Source organism: Bombina bombina, chromosome 4 (assembly GCF_027579735.1).
Source record: "Bombina bombina isolate aBomBom1 chromosome 4, aBomBom1.pri, whole genome shotgun sequence".
Classification (NCBI taxonomy): Eukaryota; Metazoa; Chordata; class Amphibia; order Anura; family Bombinatoridae; genus Bombina; species Bombina bombina.
In genome coordinates, this window is record NC_069502.1 from 970,327,441 (window position 1) to 970,350,887 (window position 23,447).

Genomic DNA, 23,447 nt, shown 5'->3' on the forward strand with positions numbered 1-23,447 from the left:
TTTTCATTTAACTGCATGTAATAAACACTACTATAAAGAATAAGATGCACAGATATTGATATAAAAATCCAGTATAAAAATGTTTAAAAACTTACTTAGAACCTCTTAGGGCTAAATTTATCAACACTGAGGCGGGGCGAAATTAGCCGCAGGTAATTAACATTGCACACGAGCGCAATTTTGCGCTCGCGTGCAATCCCGCCCCCTGCCCGCGCACAGCCAATCACGCGCGGGCAGGAGCTGTCAATCTCCTCGGTCGGATCAACCGAGGAGATTGAATTTCGCCACAGTAGAGGTCGCGTAGATGTTAGGGAAGCAGCGGTCTGGTGACCGCTGCTTGATAAATCACGGCGAGCAAGTTCTTGAGAGAACTTGCTGCCGTAGGGGCTTAATAAATCTAGCCCTGAGTTTAGCTCTGCTGAAAAGGTAACTGGAAAGCCCACTGCAAGTGGGAAATGAGACACTCCCCCTTCTTTTGCATATGAAAAGACCCTTTACACAAACAGGAGCAAGCTGGAGAAGGTAGCTGACGGTATTCACATAAACTTTGGGGCTTGGTTGGGAGTCTGAAAATCAGAGCAATGTTATTTAAAAATAAGCAAAACTATACATTTTTAAAAAAAAAACTTTATGGGCTATATAAATAGATCATCTACAAAACATTTATGCAAAGAAACAATGAGTGTATAATGTCCCTTTAAACTGCAAAAAGAAAATGCTCTAATGTGTTAAACACCTAGTAAAGTCAGTTGCTAGCTGGTAAGCCAACGACAAGATGCATATGTGTGTAGCCACCAATCAACTGCTAGCTCTTTGCTCTCCCTGAGCATATGTAGATATGCTTTTCAACAAACTATATCGAGAAGGAAGTAAAATGAAAATTGTCTTAATTTTATGCTCTATCTGAACCTTGAAGATTAATTTGGACTTTCATGTCCTATCAATGATAATTTCTCAAAATAACTGGAATAATTTATTATTACATTAGAGATTTATGGTGAGTAACATGTTAATAAAAATGTATTTTTTTGTCTCATATTTTGATTCAATGCAAAAGAGTGCAGTGGGTTCATATGCACCCGGCTCTCCTTGTACTCACAGAGCGGTCTAATGATGGGTTTGTACCAGATATCAGGACAAGTTATATTTTTTTGGAAAGTTCTCTTATTAATGAGTGCCTGATATGCGAATGAGGATCATGTCAGTCTGGGCTCTTGCCCAGGGAAAGATGTAATAATATTTGATTCCATGCAAAGGAGTGCAGTGGGTTCATATGCACCCGACGCCCTGTATACACACGGAGCTGTCTAATGATGGGTTTGTACCACCGCTCGGCATAGTGTCATTTGATTTTCCACTTCACAAGGGACTTTTCTTTAACCAAAAGTAAACAGAAACAAGGTCATGGCAGTCCACAGAAATTATTAATCAGAAAACAAACTCTGTGTACTTTTATTTATGTATTTTTTATTTGTTCCGCATATATTAAAAGGACACTTAATTACATTTTGTTTAGCTTAAATGGACATAAAACACATCATTTTTTCCTTCATGATTCAGATACTGTAGAACATACCATTTTAAACTACTTTACAATTTATTTATATTATCTTATTTTGCTTTATTATCTTGATATTCTTTGTTGAAAAGCATATCTAGTATAGTGGAAAGAGATAGATTAAGTGCTAGTGAAAGGAACCTATAGCTCTTTATGTGGGGTTGCCTAGCAAACCAGAACAGGAATAAGAAGAAAAAAGTAAAGAGCGCCTAAAAGGCTAAGAAAAGCATATCTAGGTAGGCTTAGAAGGAGCAATGTATAACTGGGAGCTAGCTGCTGATTGATGGCTGCACATAAATGCCTCTTGTCATTGGCTCGCCCATTGTGCTGAGCTAGCTCCCATTACGGCATTGCTGCTCCTTCAACAAAGGATACTAAGAAAACAAAAATTGTATGCTCTAAAAATTTGGGGTTTCATGTCCCTTTAATTGATTAAGATAATCATCAAATGACACATTTTATATAAATATTTTATTTGTTGTTTTGACATTTTCATATGCAAAAAATTATCCCCATCACAAGCTATTAAAAGTGTCTGAATTGTCAAATCAAACAGGGATACAGCCTTTAGCTACAGGCTCATGTATGCACAGTCAGAGCGGGAGATGTCACATGTGATGCTACCAACACTAACCATACGCGTGCAAGGACAAAAGTGCATACATCACATTTATGGGCATATTCCTGTTTGATTGACAGAGTAGTTAATCTCAGTGGGGGCTTGGAAGATTTGAAAACAATGCAGAAAAGATGTCAAATATTGAATTAAATTATATCAATATCATTTTAATTTATGTCTATATCACAGTATTCCTATGTGTTTTTCAATGTGCTTACAAGGGTATTTAAAAATAGTTAAATGTAACATTGGTTTCCAGTTACATTCAACAAAGGATAGAAAGAGAACAAACTACATTTTATAACAGAAGTAACTTGAAAAAAGTGACATGCTCTATCTAAAACATAACAGTTTGTGATACATATATAACATATATATGTTTCATTTAAAAAAATCAAGTACTGTGCCCCTTTAAAGGTACAGAAAATTACAATATTTGCCTGCAGTCTTGCAATACATTGACATAATAGGGGAGTCTGAACTTTTTTTGGAATACATTAACACCTTGTTTGCATAATTAAAGTGACACTAATATGAAAATTAAACGTTCATGATTCAGATAGAGCATGCAGTTTGAGTCTTTTTGAGTCTTTTTATGTGCACACGTTTGTGCAACACCAGCTAATACTGAGCATGTGCGAGAGCTGACAGTGTATACGTATATGAGTCTGTGATTTGCTGATAGGGGGCCAGCAAATTCAAGTATATTTTGAAATGTGTTAGAAAAAAATCCACTACTCATTTAAAATTTAAAGTAAATGTTAATGATTTTTTTTTATGATGCACTTGTTGATGAAGCGGTTGTACTGTATTTAAAGGGACAGTGTACACCAATTTTCATATAACTGTATGCAATAGACACTACTATAAAGAAGACTATGCACAGACACTGATCTAAAAATCCAGTGGGAAATCAGTAAGAAAAGACACTCCCCCTTCCCTGAATATTAAAAGACCCTTTAGACAAACAGGAGCAGGAAGAATCTTTAGACCTGGGTCTATGTCTGACACTTTGGGGCTTGGTTAGGAGTCTGAAAATCAGCACAATGTTATAAAAAAAAAAAGCAAAACTATAAATTGTTACAAATAGACTTCCAGATGGGCTATATAAATGGATAATCTACAAAACATTTATGCAAAGAACAATCTAATAGTGTACAATGTCCCTTTAATGGTCCATTTTATATTACAATCTCAACGTGCTTACTGACCCTTTAAGCCCATATCTCATCGTGACAGCAAAAGTTTCAAGTTATTCGCATATGGTGTACATTTCTGAAGCTTTTCTTTGTGTGTAAGGCAGCTGGATGTGTGCCATGATTCTGTTTGATAATATAGTCCTTTCTAGCCAACCCCAAATAACCTTCCTTTTCCTACAACATTTCCCAGCTTCTTGCTATAGAATTATAACCCTTTATAACCCCTATATGCACAAAATTACAGTTTTCTAATCTACTCTCTTCAAAGAACGAATCGCTAATTTGAACAGCAATGAACAAAAAATAGCAGAAAAATAAAACTATATGTTTTATTGATTTTATATAATATAGTTATTTGTTATATTTTATTTTCTATTTTGCAAAGCCTTTTATATCGACACAGTGTTCTCCCCAGGGGCTTTTTAGTGGGTACACCACACAACTGATTTTACTTATCACACAGATAAAATGTAAATGTTTTCAATGTATGTTACACAAATGATCAATTTAATCAATTAATGTTAAATTATGCAATTAATTTACACATTGGATAGCTTAAAGGGACACTGAACCCCCAAAAAATGTCTTTCATGATTCAGATAGAACAATTTTAAGCAACTTTCTAATTTACTCCTATTATGAATTTTTCTTCATTCTCTTGCTATCTTTATTTGAAAAGCAAGAATGTAACTTTAGAAGCCAGCCCATTTTTGGTTCACAACCTTGGTTGAGCTTGCTGATTGGTGGCTAAATGCACCCGCCAATAAACAAGTGCTGTCCAGGGTACTGAACCTAAAATTGGCTGGCTCCTTAGCTTAGATGCCTTCTTTTTCAAATAAAGATAGCAAGAAAACTTAGATAATAGGAGTAAATTAAAAAGTTGCTTAAAAATGCATGCTCTATCTAAACCATGAAAGAAAAAAATTGGGTTTAGTATCCCTTTAAGTAACATTCATAAATGACCGAAAATGCTAATAATATTGCTATGTATTACATTGGCCTCACCTGTCTACTTCATAATGTGGACAACACTGAGACCTGTGTTAAATGGATATTCTAATGCAAAAAGCTAAAACAAATGTCACATTATGTCATTTTTTAATTATTGATCTAAGTTTACTTTGGGCCAGATAACAAATGGCGCACTTTTTCGTGAAAGCGATATCGGGTTTATTGTGGCTGTTTGCGCGTATCTGAAGGAGCACACGTATTACTATTTGAAAGTAAGATGCAAACGCGTGAGCGTAATCGCGATGATCGAATGATTACTTCAACTTCAGAGCTCTGGTTAACTGTTACGTATCTAATAAAAATTATTATAAAAAAACGCACACATATATATATATATATATATATATATATATATATATATATATATATATATATATATATATATGTTTATATGTGTGCACATATGTATTTATATGTGTATAAATGTATTTGCAGGCATATATACACATATAAACACACAAACACATGTTTACATATAACATTTAATAAAGTGTTATACTGTCTATTTCCAGAATATTTTCTAAGTATTTTTAAATAGATATTCCTATAAATATCTGTTGATTGGAGTAGCTGTGATAGTCCAGAGATTTAGATATCAAAATAACAAGAGTATTGCATTGAGCAATGATACTTTCCAGGGCCGTCTTTAACACAGGGCAAAAGGGGCAGCTGCCCAAGGCCCAGTCTTTGTTGAGGGACCCAAGAGTCCTAAAAATGTTTTTTTATTTTTTTTGGTTCATGCCAGACTGCTCATGTCATGTGATATGGGGGGAACACACAGTCAGTCCTAATACTGTCACAGCCAAAAGTTTTCTGCTTATATTCATTTGGGAGAAACTCTGCCAGACCGTGCAGGTGTCATGTGACATGCCAAGCTAGTGCCATGTGCTGTTTTAGATGTGCACTGTGCAGTACTGAATGCTAATCCCTAACTCGGCATCCAGCCAATCCCACTGCATCAGAAAAGATTCTGCTGGAGTTACCACTGTTACCAGGTAACTGCTCCGGTTGTGGGGATTGTTTCTGGGTAGGGCTGACTGTAGGCGCATGCAGCAGAAAGCTGGAGCAGCAGGCACGTGCGGATTTGGGCATCTGTGCAGCTGCACACACTGCTCTCTTCAGTCTTGAGGCTGTGTGACTCATCTCACACTGTATCCATGCAGCCTTGGGCAGACAGCATCCAGTCTGCTGGTCCCCTTATCCCTGCTCTTTTTGTTGTGGCCCTAAGATCAACTAACTGAAGTTTGTTAGGGGAACAGTGCTTTGTAGAAAGGTGTCAGTGGGAAGAATAAGTGAGTGCACACTCGCCCCCCCCCCGCATGCAGCATTGTCTAGTGCAGCGTGAGAGGGAACTTGGTCCTAGCAAAGAAGTGACATGTGCTGCTGTATAGTGTCATGCTGATACTTCACACATTAAGGTAAGGTTTATTTTTATAGTTTTTTTTTCTCTGTGTTTCAGATTTTACAGCTTCCCATAGTAGTCCTGCTGTTCCAGTTAGTAAACTTATATTTGTCTGCACCTCCGTGCTTCCTCCTCAGTCATTACCTTGCTTTGCTCCTGTTGGCTGCCCTAAATCTCTTTAACCAGCTAACCTCACACCAGAATCACATTCAAAAGCATATTAAATCAATCCACAGTGGAGGAATTTATAAATGTATTTACTTAATAGTACTGCTTAGGTCCAGTTTTACATATTACAATTTATTTCATTTTTTTTTTAAATGATTAGCCCAGCAGTGGATGATCCACTGCTGGGCTAATCATTTAAAAAATAAAATAAAATAAATTGATTTAGTTGTTTTTTGGGATGTTGGGGTAGAGAGCGAAATTGCATGGGGGGGGGGGGGGCAAGAAAATGTTTGCCCAGGGTCCAGTCAATATTAAAGACAGCCCTGGTTCCTTCCTTTCTCAAGTCAGAAGCAATACTGACCAATTCAATGGAATTTACAGATTATATCTTAAAACACAGAATAGCTAAAAAGACAGCAAGTGTTACAGAGGTCTGAGTGCAGGGAGAGGAGGAGGTGTAAAAATCATGAGGGGGGCTTAGGTGACAGAGGCAGACAGTGTCCAGTGTAGGAGAACAGACAGGGGAAATATATAGCATATACTGACGTAAAGTTTTATATATCAACATGGAATCAATATCTATAAAGATGTGAAATTATATATACAGGGGGATTACAAAAGTTAAAAAAAAAATAATAGAACCAAGTGCTGCTATAAAACTCTCTGCAAACTGTGTCAACACGTTTGTGAAAGCAGCACAGCAAATCATAATCATAAATCCTATAACATTAAAGGGGCATATTCATGTATATCTGCAAATGTGGTATACATGATACATTGCACTTCATGTGAAGTGGGATGCTATATTGGAGAAACAAGCCAAAAATTGCACCTTCGGATGAACTTACACAGACATTCAATCAAAAATCACTGTGAAACAACATACTGTACCCCTGTTGATCACCATTTCACTTAACCTGACCACTCTATCCAAAACCTCAAAATCAAAATTCTCAAAGGCAATTTCAAAAACACCATGGAAAGAAAAACCTTTGAAATTAAAATGATACTTCACTTGAACTTGTTAAATTCGGGACTAAATGCGGACTCTGGGTTCTTAACACATTATCAAAATTTTTTGTAATGTACTTTCATTTAGTCAATTACATTATATATTTCACACTCTTTATACATAGGTACACAGGTAAGCCTATGTCCACATTTTTGCCATTTTTTTAAAACTTTTGTATTCCCCCTCTATATATAATTTCACATCTTTATAGATATTGATTCCATGTTGATATATACAGTAACTTTATGTCAGTATATGCTCTATGTAAAACCATATATTTCCCCTGTCTGTTCTCCTACACTGGACACTGTCTGCCTCTGTCACCTAAACCCCCTCATGATTTTTACGACACCCCCTTCTCTACCTGCACTCAGACATCTGTGACACTTTCTGTTCTTTTTAGCCATCCTGTGTTTTAAGATATAATATGGAAATTCCATTGAATTGGTCTTCCATTGAGTCTTTACCTGAGTCTTTATCTGAGCCCCAGCACAAGTCCACGCCTGACACCTCATTTTGATTGAGGTACCTTCCTGTGAGTATACACCCTAAGGGGTCCTGTGTGGTGTCTTCACAAGTGCATTTTTATGTGAATACTTGGCGTCCTCTATCATCTTCCACATTTGTTTCCATCCTGCACTTATATTCTGGTGACAGTATTTGGACTTCTCAACGCTATATTAGCCCATATGATGTGGCTTGTGTTACGTGACATTACTGTGTTATTACTGTAATATCAGTTTTGAATTGGAAACATCTGAGCCCTTCTGCTTTTTATGTGCTATCCTTTATCAATTTATTGACCAGTGTATGTTATATCGTGTGTCTTATTAAGAGCTGTTTTTTTATTTATGCATTAATATATTGTAGACGTATGTCATGTATGCTATTTATTAGTCTTCTACAAATCTTGTTCAGCGCTGCTCACGGTTCCCACTTTCTTTTGTACATATATATATATATATATATATATATATATATATATATATATATGTGTGTGTGTATTTATGAATACTTAGAATATATTCTGCTATGCGAAGAACATTGGAATTTGAAATATTAATTTTTCATTTTGGGTTAGCGCACTTGAGAAAATACGATCGTGTTTGCGTGCGAGTTTGGTTTTTCACACTTTTCTTGCTCCATTAATTTCTATTGGGTAAAATGTTAACATGTTCACAATATTCTAACTTTGCTTGTGAGAAAACATTTTACTTTCAATTTATAATACGTACGCTACCTGACGCTCGCAAAAAGCTTACTTCTAACTCATGAGAGGGAGCAATAAATAGCGCTCCACTCATAATCTAGCCCTATATGTTTACCGGGAAAACAGTTAAACACATATGCATGTGAACATTGCAACTCCTCAGCAGAACATGCCTAGTAAGCCAATCAGGAGTGGCGGTTGTATTTAACCACCAAGCACTGTCTGTTTTTTTCTGTTCAGCAGCTGCAATGGTTCTGGCACCCCAGTGGGAGTTTAGCCTGATTATAAATGGTCTCGCACTAACTCCGCTAGAAGTAAGCTTTTTGCACATGTCTGGTAGCGCCCGTATTACAAGTTTAAAGTAAAACGTTTTTTGCTCGCAGTCTACCCCAATGCTTGCAAAAAGCCACATTAACGTATTCCCCATATACATATATCTGATGGTATTATGGTGTGTATATATATATATATATATATATATATAGGTCTGGTCTTGTAGAGGGAGCGAGCTACATTCAGTTTAATGGTGTTATCCAGCGCGCTGTGACTAGACAGCGTGTCCGCGATGCGCTTAGGAAAAAACAGACCCGTTCAGTAGAGCCAGGAGTGGTGTTCTGCAAAATTGAACTTCATAATAAAAATATCTCTGCAATAATTTGTTGTATAAAGTTGGCGCTAAGCTAATGTAATATAATTCTGCACTATGTGCAGAATTATATAACATTATTTTGTAGGTTTACTGCCCCTTTAAGCACAGCTAATTTGCATATCTGCAAAACCTAAGACTGCAGTTTCTGACTTATCTTTGAGCTTTTCCTGCTTATATCCAGACTGTAGCAATAACACACATTTTCTTTTTCCCCTCTTCTAGAGATGTGCTTCCATTCACCTTGAAGTTGCCCCATGCTATTGCAGCAGCAAAAACAGAGTCTGAACTTGAAGCAATTGCACAACTCGGAATCGGTGAGCAGAACTAATGCGTCTTGAACATATGATTTATTTGTTCTTTTACATTTTGTTCTAAGACACTTATTAACTCTTAAATACCTGGCCCTGGGTCACAGGCTTGACCCAGTAACAGAGGGAAATAATCATGTTTATGTTAAATATATCTATGCTTTTTATATAGCTTTAAATCATTTCTGCTAAAGGAACATAAACAAGCAGAAAGAAAATGGTGTAATATGTTAGATCATTTTATTATTGCACTGTTGCTCGCATATAAGTATGTGCTTAACCCCTGCAATGTCAGCACTAGAGCAGCAATGCACTGCTGGGAGCAAGCTGAACACATCTGGTGAGCCAATGAGAAAAGACACGAATATAGCCACCAATCAGCAGCTAGTCCCCAGTAGTGCACTGTTGCTCCTGAGTCTACCTAAGTATGCTTTTCAACAAAGCATACCAAGAGTAACTTTAATAATAGAAGTAAATTGTGAGCTCAAATTGCATGCTCTGTCTGTACTACACTTCCTGAATTGGGTAACAATGACTTGTTTTAGACCAGACACTAGCTAAACAAGATGACATAAATAAAGACAATTTATTAAATGATACAATTCCCTGCCAATTTCTAGGGAAAACATGGGATATATTTCAGTTTTTGTAATAGAGTTCCCCTTCTAAAAATCCAGAATAAAAAAAAAATTCACCAGAAAAGCAAGCAACATTTATTTTTCTGTCAGCCATCTTGGCAGCTTTAAGATAAACAGTTTTTGGACTCACTGTTTCATTCAAGCAAAAAACTGTGATGGGCCTCAGTCAAGTAGGACAGACATATGTTAAATTTCTAGGCAGTATTTCCTGTTACTCTTTATTTTAGTCTTAAAAGACACGGCACATGGCATATTTCATCTGCTGAGCATTGAAAACGTAAGGTTTCGTAATCCTCGTGCATACACAGCTGTGTGTTTACAGTCTCCGAGAGGACAAAAAAAAAATCAGCAGCTGATTATCTTGGCAAAGATTGCTATGAGTGGGTGAAAAAAAAGAGGATTCTTCTGTTTGTACTATCGTCTTTGGGAATATTTGTGAAAACTTCTTTATCTAGAATACTAAAAGCCCTCCCTCCAAATCAAAACAAATAAATGTTGTTGTATGCGTGTCAGAATTATTGATTATGATTACTCCAGCTATTGTTATGTATAATATTCTCTTTTGTGGCCAATTAACAACGGAATATCACTGCAGAAACCTTAAACTAGCTTAGTCTGGTAAGTTCCTTTGTTTGACAAAATAGAATAAAAAAAAATATTTGCATGGCAATCAGTATTTATAGTGAGCATTTTAAAGGGACAGTAAATTATAGCATTTCTCGTGCATATGAAGGAGCACTATTTAAACATTTAAAAAAAATATTTATTTTGGGTAAAACAGTTAAAAGTTGTTGTTTTGGTTTTGAAACTAACAGGTAGTGCGTATTTGTGGGCTAGATGTTTACTGGCTGATAAGGACAACTCCCAGAGCTCTGTTGGTGTATAGGCACATTCCTTACAAACATAAAAACATATGGGGGGGGGGGTTTCTTTTCAAAAAATGGTAATGGGACATTGTAGTGCTCAATTTTGTTAGAACATGTAATTTTAAAAATACTGACAGTCGAACCCCCTAAAGCGGAAATAAAGGCATAATTTATTTTGAATTGGATAGAGCATACCGTTTTTAAACAACTTTACAATTTACTTCTTTTATTAAAGGGACAGTATACTTGTTATACTAGCTGCAGAGTACAAAATGTATGAGAAATTGCAGGTTTATTTGTGTATATGAAGTAGCTGGTTTTGTGCTTTTAAACCACAGCCTATTACAATGGGTTGAGTTTCAGGTAATATCAGATCTCATTATATTATCACTTTGTGTACACACACTTGCTTCCTTATCTTAAGCTCAATACTTAGAGAGATCAATGGAAAATTATCATTGTATTACTTAACTATCCTGCACCCCACTGAGAGTGTAATTTCTTCTGCTGGTTGTGTTTACTCAGACATATCAATTGCTTAGACTCTAGTATACAAACTTTCGGTATAGGTGGGAATACCACAGGCTAAAGCAGCTATTTCAAATGCCAAAATAGGAGTAAAGGAGCTACTTGTAAACAATTTAATACACTCCAGCAGGTAAAATGGATCATTGGGAACAATTTAAAAAGGATATCATTTTTGGGTAAACTGTCCCTTTAATTTTGCGTAGTTCTTTTGGAATCCTTTGTTAAAGAGTAATCCTAGGTGAGCTAACGCTCGTGCATGTGTCTTTAGCCATTTGGCAGCAGTGTTTGCAGCAATGTTTATAGCAATGTTATACATAGTTGCTGACACTGCTGCCATAGAATTCTAAAGACACGGGCACACTCCTAAGCTCAGCCTATCTAGGTCTAATCTTCAACTTCAACAAAGGATACAAAGCAAATTTTATAACAGAAGTAAATTGGAATGTTGGTTAAAATTGCACAATCTATCTGAATTATTAACTTTTAATTTTGAGTTTACTTTTCCTTTGCATGGGTTAAACACATAGTTAAAGTTTTGCTTGGGAGCCAGAGAGAATTGCTGGTCCTGAGCTGGACACAGTCAGTGAGCCATCAGTAGTGGCAGTCGCACAACCCCACCAATCACTATCTTCGTTCTGCTCAGGGCTTGCAAATTCTGAGTAGGACTTTACCTGTGTGTAATGCACATCTAACTTGTGCACTACAATTTATTTTCAAGGCAAGAAATAAAATAATTCATGTTTGAGTTCTGTAACAATAAATTACTTTGTCAGTCATCTTATTGTGTGTTAGAGACATAGAAAAACAAAAAAAGAATAACGTTTCATACAATGACAAAGGTCTCAGTTATGCTGTGTATGTTGTAGTAATCCTGTATATTATAACTAAAGCCATAGTTTTCATCTCTGTAGGAGAACCTGGAAATCTATATATTTTTATGGAGCCTCAGAAAGCCCTGACGATACATAATAGGGCAATAATAAAATGTGCTAATGGGTTAGAGGATTTTTATTGCACAAACAATTGCTGTTGGGTGTTAAAACACAGAAAAAGGGGTTTAATCACAGTTAAAATCAGCTGATGAACTGCCTTGTGTTGCTGCTACTGAGCAGGACAACGCTTTTCAGCCAATCAGGAGCATATATGTATGTATCCAGCAATCATTTGCAGTGTTCTATTCAATAGCATCAATGCATACAAGTTCCTGAGTGGACTTTAATTATGTGTTTAACTGCTTGACTCATTAAATGTAATGTTTTAATTTCACTATCTCTATAATAACAATCCTTTTGAGTATCTGCTATTATGTTTTTTTATGAAAGGAATGTTCTTGCTATCCCCTGAGCATTCAATGTATACATTTCTAAGTTAATGTTGTCAGGATTTTTTTAAACAACTTTAATTGCAAAAACATTTTTTTTTTTACAGATGTGGCATGTTGTAAAATAACTGGTTTGTTAAATGTGTAAAGTATTTTAGTTCTTTCCTAAAATATTTTGCTATGGGCACTGTTTGCAGTTTGAAAGTAATATATTAACACACTGTTTTAATACTTTTCAGACTTCTGGAGTTCTACAGTTAACAGAAAACCAAAATATCCTCCACCTTCCCCCAAGCCTCTCCCCCCAGACAACGTCAACAAAGAGTCACGTCAGCTACCTCTTATAAATGGAGTGCATTCTCTCCGCACCAGAACGCCTTCAGAACTGGAATGCAGCCAGACCAACGGAGCTCTCTGTTTTATTAATCCCCTATTCTTAAAAGTACACAGCCAAGATGCAGGGGGAAGTTTAAAGAGAGAGAACACAAGATCCCAGGAAACAAATGGCACAGAGTGGGCAAAATCACCACCTCCCAGACCTCCTCCCCCTTCCATTAATAGTCATCGCTCAAGCCTTCAGCTGTCTAGTGTTGTGAAGCAAGAACCAAGCATGCCAGAAACTATCATCCATAACAAGCAAGGCAACATAGAGTTGCCTACTAAATGCACTACCCCCATCCCTCCTCCTCGCCTGAAGAAGCAGGCTACCCTTAACAGGTGGCAGCAAAATGAGAGGATGTCCTCGTTTAATGGAAACTCCTGCAGATCTTCCATGGAATCACAGTTTAGTGAATCCCCTCCACAGCAACAGATATTGGAGAATAGGACATTGAACAAGAACTCAAAGCCACCACTAATGACCTTGCGAAATCAGCGTTTGAGTGACATGAGTATTTCTACTTCGTCCTCAGACTCCTTTGAGTGTGACCGAATAGTCCCCACATTCTATGAGGTGGACAGCTTGGAGGACTGCGAAGAAGAAAGCGATCAAGAGAGTATGTCACCCCCTATAAAGTCTCGCAAGAAAAGGGCCACATCTCTTGGCTTTTCCAAAATGATGAAGACTCACCTGCGCAAGATGAGCGGTGTCTTCAGCTCCCTAATGACACCCGAAAAAAAGATGATAAAGAAGATAGCAGCCTTGTCTAAGGACAAACGTACTTATTTTGGGTGCCTCGTTCAGGATTACATCAGTTTTTTGCAGGAGAACAGGGAATGCCACGTTTCTAGCACAGATATGCTGCATACTATACGACAATTCATGACCCAAGTGAAGAATTACTTGGCACAGAGTTCTGAACTTGATCCCCCCATTGAATCTCTGATCCCCGAAGATAAAATTGGTAAGGAAATATTATTATTTTGGTGACACATTTGTTAGTTTTTTTTTGTTTGTTTGTTTGTAACAGTGGTAGATCTATCTTAATATGTTTACAAAGCTTTATAAATATATAAAACAAAATAATGTGCCAACATATTCTTATGATATAGCGTAATGCTAAACCTTGCTTAAAGAGAAATCTGTTGTTGCAAAGAACTCTTGAATTGGAGTAACTGTTCTTAGTTAATGCAGATTTACATCGGTTTGTTTGTTTTTTGTTTTGTTTTTTTGTATGAAAGGCAGAGCCACAAGTAAAACTAGAGGACAAATATAAAGTGCAAGTCGGGGTATGAGAGAAAGAAAGAGCTAGGACACAAACCAATAATAGGAAAAAAGCAGATGCCGCTTACTGATGTTAGAGCAGAAGAATTATCTCTTCCGTCCACTGCATCTCTTGAAAAGTTCAGATAATTGTTATAGCTGTTAAGAAAATTAAAAAAAAAATTGTTCCAGTTAATAATTGTTCAGTCAACCGAACGTCCGTGGCTTTTATTACAACAAATAATAACTATAAGGTTATGTTAAACTGGGCTCAGCATTTGTTTAGTCTGGGTTGTAATTCATCATTTATTATAATGGATATAAACCTGTGCCTGTAGAAGAAGATATGATTGCTATGATGCTAAGTTGTTTCACCCACAGAAAATAAAAAGCTGTATTTGATAAACCTATATGCAGTATTACTGTTTATTGTCTGTAGTAATAAAATAAAGCAGTTAAAGGGACAGTGTATCTTTAACTTAGGTTTAGGTATTAAATGTTTATAAATGAAACAATAAAGATTCATTAATTTATTAGATACAGTTAAATACCCAGCATTTACTTCTTAAAGGGACAGTAAACACCAGAATTTTTGTTGTTTAAAAAGGTAGCTAATCCCTTTATTACCCATTCTCCAATTTTGCATAACCAACACAGTTATAATAATATACTTTTTACCTCTGTGATTACCTTGTATCTATGGCTCTGCAAACTGCCGGCTGCCCCCTTATTTCAGTTCTTTTGACAGACTTGCATTTTTAGCCAATCAGTGCTTGCTCCTAGGAGCTTCACGTGCCTGAGCTCAATGTTATCTATATGAAACACATGAACTAACGCCCTCTAGTGGTGAAAAACTGTCAAAATGCTTTCAGATTAGAGGTGTCCTTCAAGGTCTAAGAAATTAGCATATATACAGTACCTCCTAGATTTAGCTTTCATCTAAGAATACCAAGAGAACAAAGCAAAATTGGAAAGTTGTTTAGAATTACATGCCCTATTTAAATCATGAAAGTTTTTTTTTTACTTGACTGTCCCTTTAAGCAAAATAAGTAAAAAAATAAATAAAATCAGTTTACTATTATCAAATGTACTTTTATCTTTGTTTAAAAAAAAAAAGCAGCTCCTTTCTACTGAGGTAGGCTCAGGAACATGCATATTATTTGAATAAACATTGTTTCAAACATTGTTGCAAACAAATCTGCTGTATAGTACTCGCTCCTTGGCCTACATACCAAGTTTCAACAAAGGATGCTAAGAAGGATCATTTGACAAGAAGCATCTTGCCAGCAGAGAAGAAAGTGATTTGTGTTGTCTATAGCATAGCTGGTGATTTGCTTGTGATGTATAGCCCTGAGAGAAAGCTTTACATCATTATGTTTATCTGCTGTTTTTAATATCATTTATTACATTTTATTCTGTTTACTTTTAACACTTTTGTGTTTTGTTTAACCTTATTTAACCCACTTTTTGGGGGCTTTCTTTAAAATGGCATTCCAATTACTGGTGGCCCTCGTTTTACAACGGTTCAATTTACACCGTTTCAGAATAACAACCTTTTTTTTCCAGTCATGTGACTGCTATTGAAAAGCATTGAGAAGCAGTGCATTTATTAAGTAGGTGGAGCTGTGCGCTTGTGTTGCAGCAAAGCAAAGCAAGCTGAAATTAATCAGTTTAACCAGACCTGAGCTATCGAGCAGATTTCAAAGGAACAAGATCTTCCTGTCTATAAATCAGTCCAGATTGGAATGCATAGAAAGAACTGTTTGCAGAAAAATGCAAGTGAAGTCTGTGTTGTGTGATTATTTTATTAGGTTTATAATGCTGTTTAGCAAATGTTTTTGTTCATTTAACTTAGTTTAATAATATATTCTGTGTTGTGTGGTTATTTTATTAGGATTATAATGCTGTTTAGCATTTAAAGTCTTCATTTCAAAGCTTTAAAAATAATGTATTAGGTGTTACTTATGACAATTTTGAGAGGAGCCTGGAACCTATCTCCTTCACTTCCCATTGACTTACATTATAAACTGGGTTTCAATTTACAATGGTTTCGATTTACAACCATTCCTTCTGGAACCTAACCCCGGCGTAAACTGAGGGCTACCTGTATTAAACTTATGTATGTCATAGAACCAGAACAGGTTTACTTACACTTGGAGTATGGAAACGTGAAAAACAATTTGCAATTTCATAGAATGTTTCATTATTTGTTTAAACATCCAAACACATTTTAGTTATAAAATGTTCATTTTTATTATTCTATTTTAGTTGTGTAGAAGTTTCATAGCTCAGAAGTATAATTTGTGCTATATGGTTAAAGGGAAAAAACCCAAACATTTTCTTTCATGATTCAGATAGAACATACAGTTTTAAACAACTTCCTAATTTACTTCTATTATCACATTTTCTTTGTTTTCTTGTTATTCTTTGTTAAAAAACGGGAAAGTAAGCTCAGGAGAGTGCACGTGCCTGCAGCACTATATGGTAGCAGTTTTGCAACAGTTTTATATGTTAGCAAGAGCACTACATGGCAGCACTATTTCCTGTCATGTAGTTCTCCAGATATGGACACGCTACATATCTAAATATCTCTTCAACAAAGAATGACATGAGAATGAAGCACATTTTTATAATAAAAAAAATTGGGTTTCATATCCATTTAACTATTTACTAACCCAGGAAACTATTGTGTGTAACATGTGAGCTGGGTGTGTGAGGAACTACTTTTAACAATGAAATAAGAAGTACAAAAGTTTTCAAAAACAGGCTAAAAAGTGGTCAAGGCTATTAATATAATAAATCTGAAAACCTGTGTAAAAAGTGTCTTATGATGGATAGAAATACTATTGATGAGGGTTTCTGTTGTAAAGTATATTATGGGTTTAAAAAACCCCCAAAGAAAAACAAACCATGCAAATAATAAGTTTTGTTATGAATAGGAAAGGCCCAGTGTTTGAAAACCTGTTTGTGAGTTTAAAAAGTGCCCATGGCAGAGGCCCTTGCCACCCTTAGAAATTTCTCCTGGTTTCCCACCTCCCTTTTTCTTTCCTTTATTATTTGCCGAGGAATAAGCTGCCAAGCTGGTCACCCCCTTGAATTCTAACTCTGATTTTTATGTGCAAAGTAGAAGCCAGAACAAAGCTTTTCACTGTTTGGCACAAGTTTACTTTAATTAAAATAGCTTTCTGCTAGTTCTTAGTCACCCAGGCAATATGATATAACTCCTTCGGTGCTGTGATGCGCCTTGGATTTATATACATCCCTGTTTAAGCACTTTGGCCCTCTCGAATATCCAAAGTGTTAATTAAGTCAAACCTTTTTTTTTATATAAGATCAGTAAATAAAAAAAAACATAAATATATATATATATATATATATATATATATATATTTCATTTTTATTTTTTTTTTATGTTTTTTATTTACTGATCCTATATAATTGACTTAAAGGGACATAATACTCATATGCTAAATCACTTGAAACTGATGCAGTATAACTGTAAAAAGCTGACAGGAAAATATCACCTGAGCATCTCTATGTAAAAAAGGAAGATATTTTACCTCACATTTCCTCAGCTCAGCAGAGTAAGTTCTGTGTAAAAAGTTATACTCAGCTGCTCCCAGCTGCAGGTAAAAAAATTAAAAAAAATGAAGAAATGAACAGCAGCCAATCAGCATCAGCAGTGCTGAGGTCATGAACTCTTACTGTGATCTCATGAGATTTGACTTAACTCTCATGAGATTTTATAGTAAGCTTCCTTTACCTGATTGGTGAAATAATATGAGAGTGCACGATGCTAGTCCCTTCAGATGTCCCAGGACAAACATACTAAAATGCTGCTTAGAAATCCTTTACAATGGGAGGTGGCTACTGAGGAACTTTTGAGGTAAAATATCTTTCTTTTTTACATAGAGATGTTCAAGTGATATTTTCTAATCAGCTTTTTACAGCTATGCTGCATCACTTTCAAGTGTTTAAACATTTGGGTATTATGGCCCTTTAATTAACACTTTGGATATTCGAGAGGGCCAAAGTGCTTAAACAGGGATGGACAAATAAAGTTTTACAAACTGTCAACCCTTCTTATCGAGACATTATGTTCTGCTACTTCCAGCAGCAGGAAATATGCTTTAGTGAGATTATTCTTGAGTGACTGCCGATGACAAGTATCTACCAGTAGTGTCATATAAATATAAAGTCTCAGTGCCAAAAGGCCTGTGACCTTTTTGTTTTGGAACACCATTTTAACAGCCCCATTTGACCACATAATTGTACTATCTGTAAACGTGTAAATAAAGTTTATTCAGGACAACTAAACATACTACTTTTACTTTCAGGCTATTTTTACTACACAGAGCACTATAACATGTAAAATGTAAAAAAAAATATACATATATATGATGCATAAAAAGATTATTAGTTAAATTTGTTAATATATTTTATGAAAGTTTGAATAATGGTAAATTAAACACTCCAATACAATCCTATTCTTAATCTATATTATTTTGATACTTACCTTCTTTCAACATTTTTATTTACAGATTTGTTAAAGCAAGGGTTGCCTTATTGCCACTTTAAGTGGGGCATCTATGAAAAATACATCAGGTTTCTAATGGAACAGTAATCATACATTGCTTTAAACAGCCCCGACATATGTATTTTTCATAAGTGTGATCCCTTAAAGCAATATGACAACCCTAGCTTAAAGGGACAGTCTACACCAGAATTTTTATTGTTTTAAAAGATAGATAATCCCTTTATTACCCATTTCCCAGTTTTGCATAACCAACACAGTTATAATAATATACTTTTAACCTCTGTGATTATCTTGTATCTAAGCCTCTGCAAACTGCCCCTTTTTTCAGTTCTTTTGACAGACTTGCAGTCTAGCCAATCAGTGCCTGCTCCCAGATAACTTCACGTGCACAAGCACAGTGTTATCTATATGAAATACGTGAACTAACACCCTCTAGTGGTGAAAAACTGTCAAAATGCAATCTGAAAGAGGTGGGCTTCAAGGTCTAAGAAATTAGCATATGAACCTCCTAGGTTAAGCTTTCAACTAAGAATACCAAGAAAACAAAGCAAAATTGGTGATAAAAGTAAATTGGAAAATTGTTTAAAATTACATGCTCTATCTGAATCATGAAAGTTTATTTTGGCCTAGACTGTCCCTTTAAGTAATACTGTTAAAGTGATTGTAAATGTTAACAAATTAAAGCCCAGTATAAAATAATACTCTTAAAAACAGGGGCACTTTAATTAATTAAAGTTTACAATGATGCTTAATTTATAAAATACTTACCTTTCCGTTATGGTAAACATAACGCTAATCTTCTGCCCGCACCTGCTGCTTCATTAGCAGATCGATATTCATTAGCAAGCCGTATTCGTCTGAGATCTGCTAAAGAAAGCGTTATGTTTATCATAACACAAAGGTAAGTATTTTTTAAAAATAAGCATCATTGTAAACTTTAATGAATTACAGTTACCCTGTTTTTTAGAGTATTATTTGATACTGGGCTTTAGTTGGTTAACGTTTACAATCACTTTTACATCTTTTCCTTTGAGTATTGATTGAAGCATGCCTACGCATAGAGTATCTTCAGAGAGGCTGGCTCTTGCCCCATAGCTGGTCTATTTGCTCAGCGTCCCAAGGCCCAGCTACTACAGGAATGCTAGGCTGGCACTGTTGACCTAAGCAGAGAGTTATGTGAATGTTATATATTAGAATTTCCACCCACATTAAACAAGCAGATGCTAGAATTTATATCATTCTAGTCTTTTTTTTTTTTTTTTACTGCTGGCAAAGGAAGTTCTTTAAATGGTTTTAATTGTTTGGAATGTGCATGAATGCCATGATTTGGGTTTTTGCTACTAGTAATAATTAAGAGAATGTTTTCTGCCATTCCTAATTAAATCAATCTCAATCTTCAGCCAAATATTCATGCACTCCATCTAATCCCTATACAAATAATAATTACCCTCAGCAACTCATAACATTAAACACATTTTTAATGAACTCTTTGCTATAAAACTTCAGTAGAATGAATGGATTGGTATTTGAACTGGAACAGAGTAGAGTATATGTAATTAGTGAATAAAACTGTTACTAGGCTTCAGGTAATAGCAATAAGCTGCTTAGTGCAGTCACATCTCAATGTCTCTGCATTAAAGCTACCAAGATAACTTGCAGGCAGTACATGTTGGTTCATCACTGCCACACAATATCTGATGGAAACGATCTCTAGAAAGAAATAACAGCATGTTTTATCACTGTCTTTTGGTTGCACACAAATGATAGTAAATAATCAGTTAGAAATCTCCCAATATCTTCCCTTTTAAACATGTGGTAGAAGTACAATATCGAGCTTTACATGCAGTTTCTCAGCAATGTTTGTAAAGATAAGATTTTTTTTTTGTGAAAGTGTCCTGGATTGAAGGGCTCTCTAATGAGACAAACGTCACCTTCTTAGGATAACCGGAATTTGTTTCACTAGATTTGTCAGTTCTTAAAGGGACCGTTAGGTCAAATTTACACTTTCATCATTCAGGTAGGGCACATAATTTTAAACAACTTTCCAATGACTTCTATTATCTAATTTGCTTTGTTCTCTTGGTTCAACAGCAGCAGTGCACTACTGGGAGTTGGCTGCTGATTGGTGGCTGCACAAATATGCCTTTTGTCATTGGCTCGCCTGATATTTTCAGCTAGCTCTCAGCAGTGCATTGCTTCCCTTTAAGACAGTATAACAAGATAATTAAGACAATTTGATTATAGAAGTAAATTTTATAGTTTAAAATTGTATGCTCTGAATCATGCACACCCCTGTTATTTGAAGGCATTCCTAGTCTTTTATACTTACTGAATTTAAACAACAGATTCAGAGCATTTTCTGTGAGGTACCCACACAAAGAAATAAATAGTTCCAGCAGATTAAAAGACCTTTATTTTCTCATAGACTAGGGTCTTAGACAAAAATACAACGTTTCAGGCCTGCTATAGGCCCTTAGTCATGTATGCAGGCCTGAAACGTTGTATTTTTGTCTAAGACCCTAGCCTATGAGAAAATAAAGGTCTTTTAATCTACTGGCGGCTGGAACTATTTATTTCTTTGTTTGGAGTGTCTGCAGGATAAGGCAGATCCTGGGTTCCGTGCCCCACGAGCCACGTATATCTGGTGCTGTTTTCTACATTTGCTTTGAGGTACCCACACAAAGCATGGTTTGTTTGTTTTTCCAGCTGACAAAGTGCTAGAAAATACCTTTAGGTTGTATAAATAACCAGAAAATGGGAAAATTCCACCAAATTTAATTCAAAAGAATTACTTTCACAAATAGGTGACAATATATGCACAGTCAGTGGTAATTTATTGCAAACTTACTTAGCATAACAAAAATAATGATAACAATAATAAGAAAACAGAAACAACCTACATAAACTTTCACAAAATTAAATCTCATATAATTCTCCCATTTATTCTGATACCTGCACGTTTTATTAGCTCAGGAAAACAAAAAACATTAACCCCTGCCATTGACAACAAAATGATACTAGCCGTTGCTGGCAGGTGATTTTTATGACTATGACAATCACGTAACAGCTATAAGGACTTGAAACCAGTTTTTTGAATAGTGGGAACCTCTTCTTTCAAATGAGGGGGTCTTAAAACATATTTCAAATAGGGTAATTGATAGGGTTCACGAAAAACCTAGGCCAATATTGTAAGATATTTGTTGTTGTAATGACAATCACATGGCAGCTGGAGGGACACAGGGACACTCATTTGAAAGAGGAGGATTGCTGCTTTCAAATAAAGGGTCTCGTGTTCCCCTTAAAGGGCCATTATACACTCATTTTTTTCTTTGCATAAATGTTTTGTAGATGATCTATTTATAAAGCCCATAAAGTTTTTTTTTGTTTTTTTTAAATGTATAATTTTGCTTATTTTTAAATAACATTGCTCTGATTTTCAGACTCCTAACCAAGCCCCAAAGTTTTATGTGAATACCGTCAGCTACCTTCTCCAGCTTGCTCCTGTTTGTGTAAAGGGTCTTTTCATATGCAAAAGAAGGGGGAGGGGGAGTGTCTTATTTCCATCTTGCAGTGGGCTTTCCAACTGCCTTTTCAACAGAGCTAAACTGAAAGCTTCGTAGTACGTTTTTAAACCATTTTATACTGGATTTTTATATCAGTATCTGTGCATCTTATTCTTTATAGTAGTGTCTATTATATGCAGTTATATGAAAATGAGTGTATACTGTCCCTTTAAGTATTGTGGGGTGGCAACAGACAGGATGTCAAATATTGCTCCATATACATATGGTTCTACCAGGTGATAATTGTTGCCATGGTAATCAGTTCACATGTCAGAAACGTAGATGTGCGACTCCTCATTTTACAGAGGTGGTTGTCAGCTTGCCGTGTTTTAGTGTTTAAATGAGGGTACTCGGATCCCTTTTAGAGACCAAGCTATTCTAAAAGTCACACACTGATACAGTAAATACTTTAGGCCACCTCCCCTTTTAGGTTAGAGTTATATTGTTATGGTAGAACATTGTTGCATACTCTACCTGTCTTAACAAGATACCAGATTCTATTTATAAACGTTCATTTCTAGAGCAAATATGATACTAAACTTTCTCATAAATCTATTTTTACCCAGCAAAAAGACTTTGGTGATTAAGTCAGTATGTAAACAAAGAATCACGCAAGATAGTTAAACCCCACCGTGCATCTCTATTCAACATCCATGAAACCTAGTGTGTTGTAACTTGTATCTCTCTGCAGGATCCACACACATTGCCTAATAATGCAGACAGAAACTCAATGACTAATGGCTGAAACTAGCTGTGGTTTGCCATCACAAGCAAGAAGAGACAAAAGCCGCAGAATGATAGAAGTTTTACTGCTGGGTTGGATTGTACCTGAGGAGAAATAAGTTGCAGCTGTGCCAACTTAGTATTTATGGCTGTGCCCAAAAGACATTGGCTTTGTTTGTGGTTGCTTGAAAACCTGCCATATTTAACCCTTTGGCTAACGGAAATGGTTTATAAAAAGATTTATCGGAAATTGAGCTCAGGCATCCTTAGACGTGATTTGTTTATTTTATATTTCTCTTCATAGTTTCTATACTGTATAGAGACTATTGCTGACTACTTATGGTCTTTACTGGTTGTTGTTAAAGGGACATAGAACTAAAAATCTTTTTGTTATGATTCTGACAGGGTTACAATTAAAAAAATATTTCCAATTGACTTGTATTATTACATTTACTTTGTTCTCTTGATATTGTTTGTTTAAGAGCATACCTAG

General features: G+C 35.7%; 1 protein-coding gene across 1 annotated transcript in view; it reads left to right on the forward strand.

Annotated features, from left to right (window-relative positions):
• The window catches only part of RIN2 (Ras and Rab interactor 2), a 330,034-nt gene that overhangs the window by 287,176 nt on the left and 19,411 nt on the right, over nucleotides 1-23,447 (forward strand). The window contains exons 9-10 of the mRNA XM_053712006.1: nucleotides 9,051-9,142; nucleotides 12,729-13,832. Of these exons, the coding sequence (XP_053567981.1) occupies nucleotides 9,051-9,142; nucleotides 12,729-13,832 (1,196 nt within the window). The remainder of the gene's footprint in view (nucleotides 1-9,050; nucleotides 9,143-12,728; nucleotides 13,833-23,447) is intronic.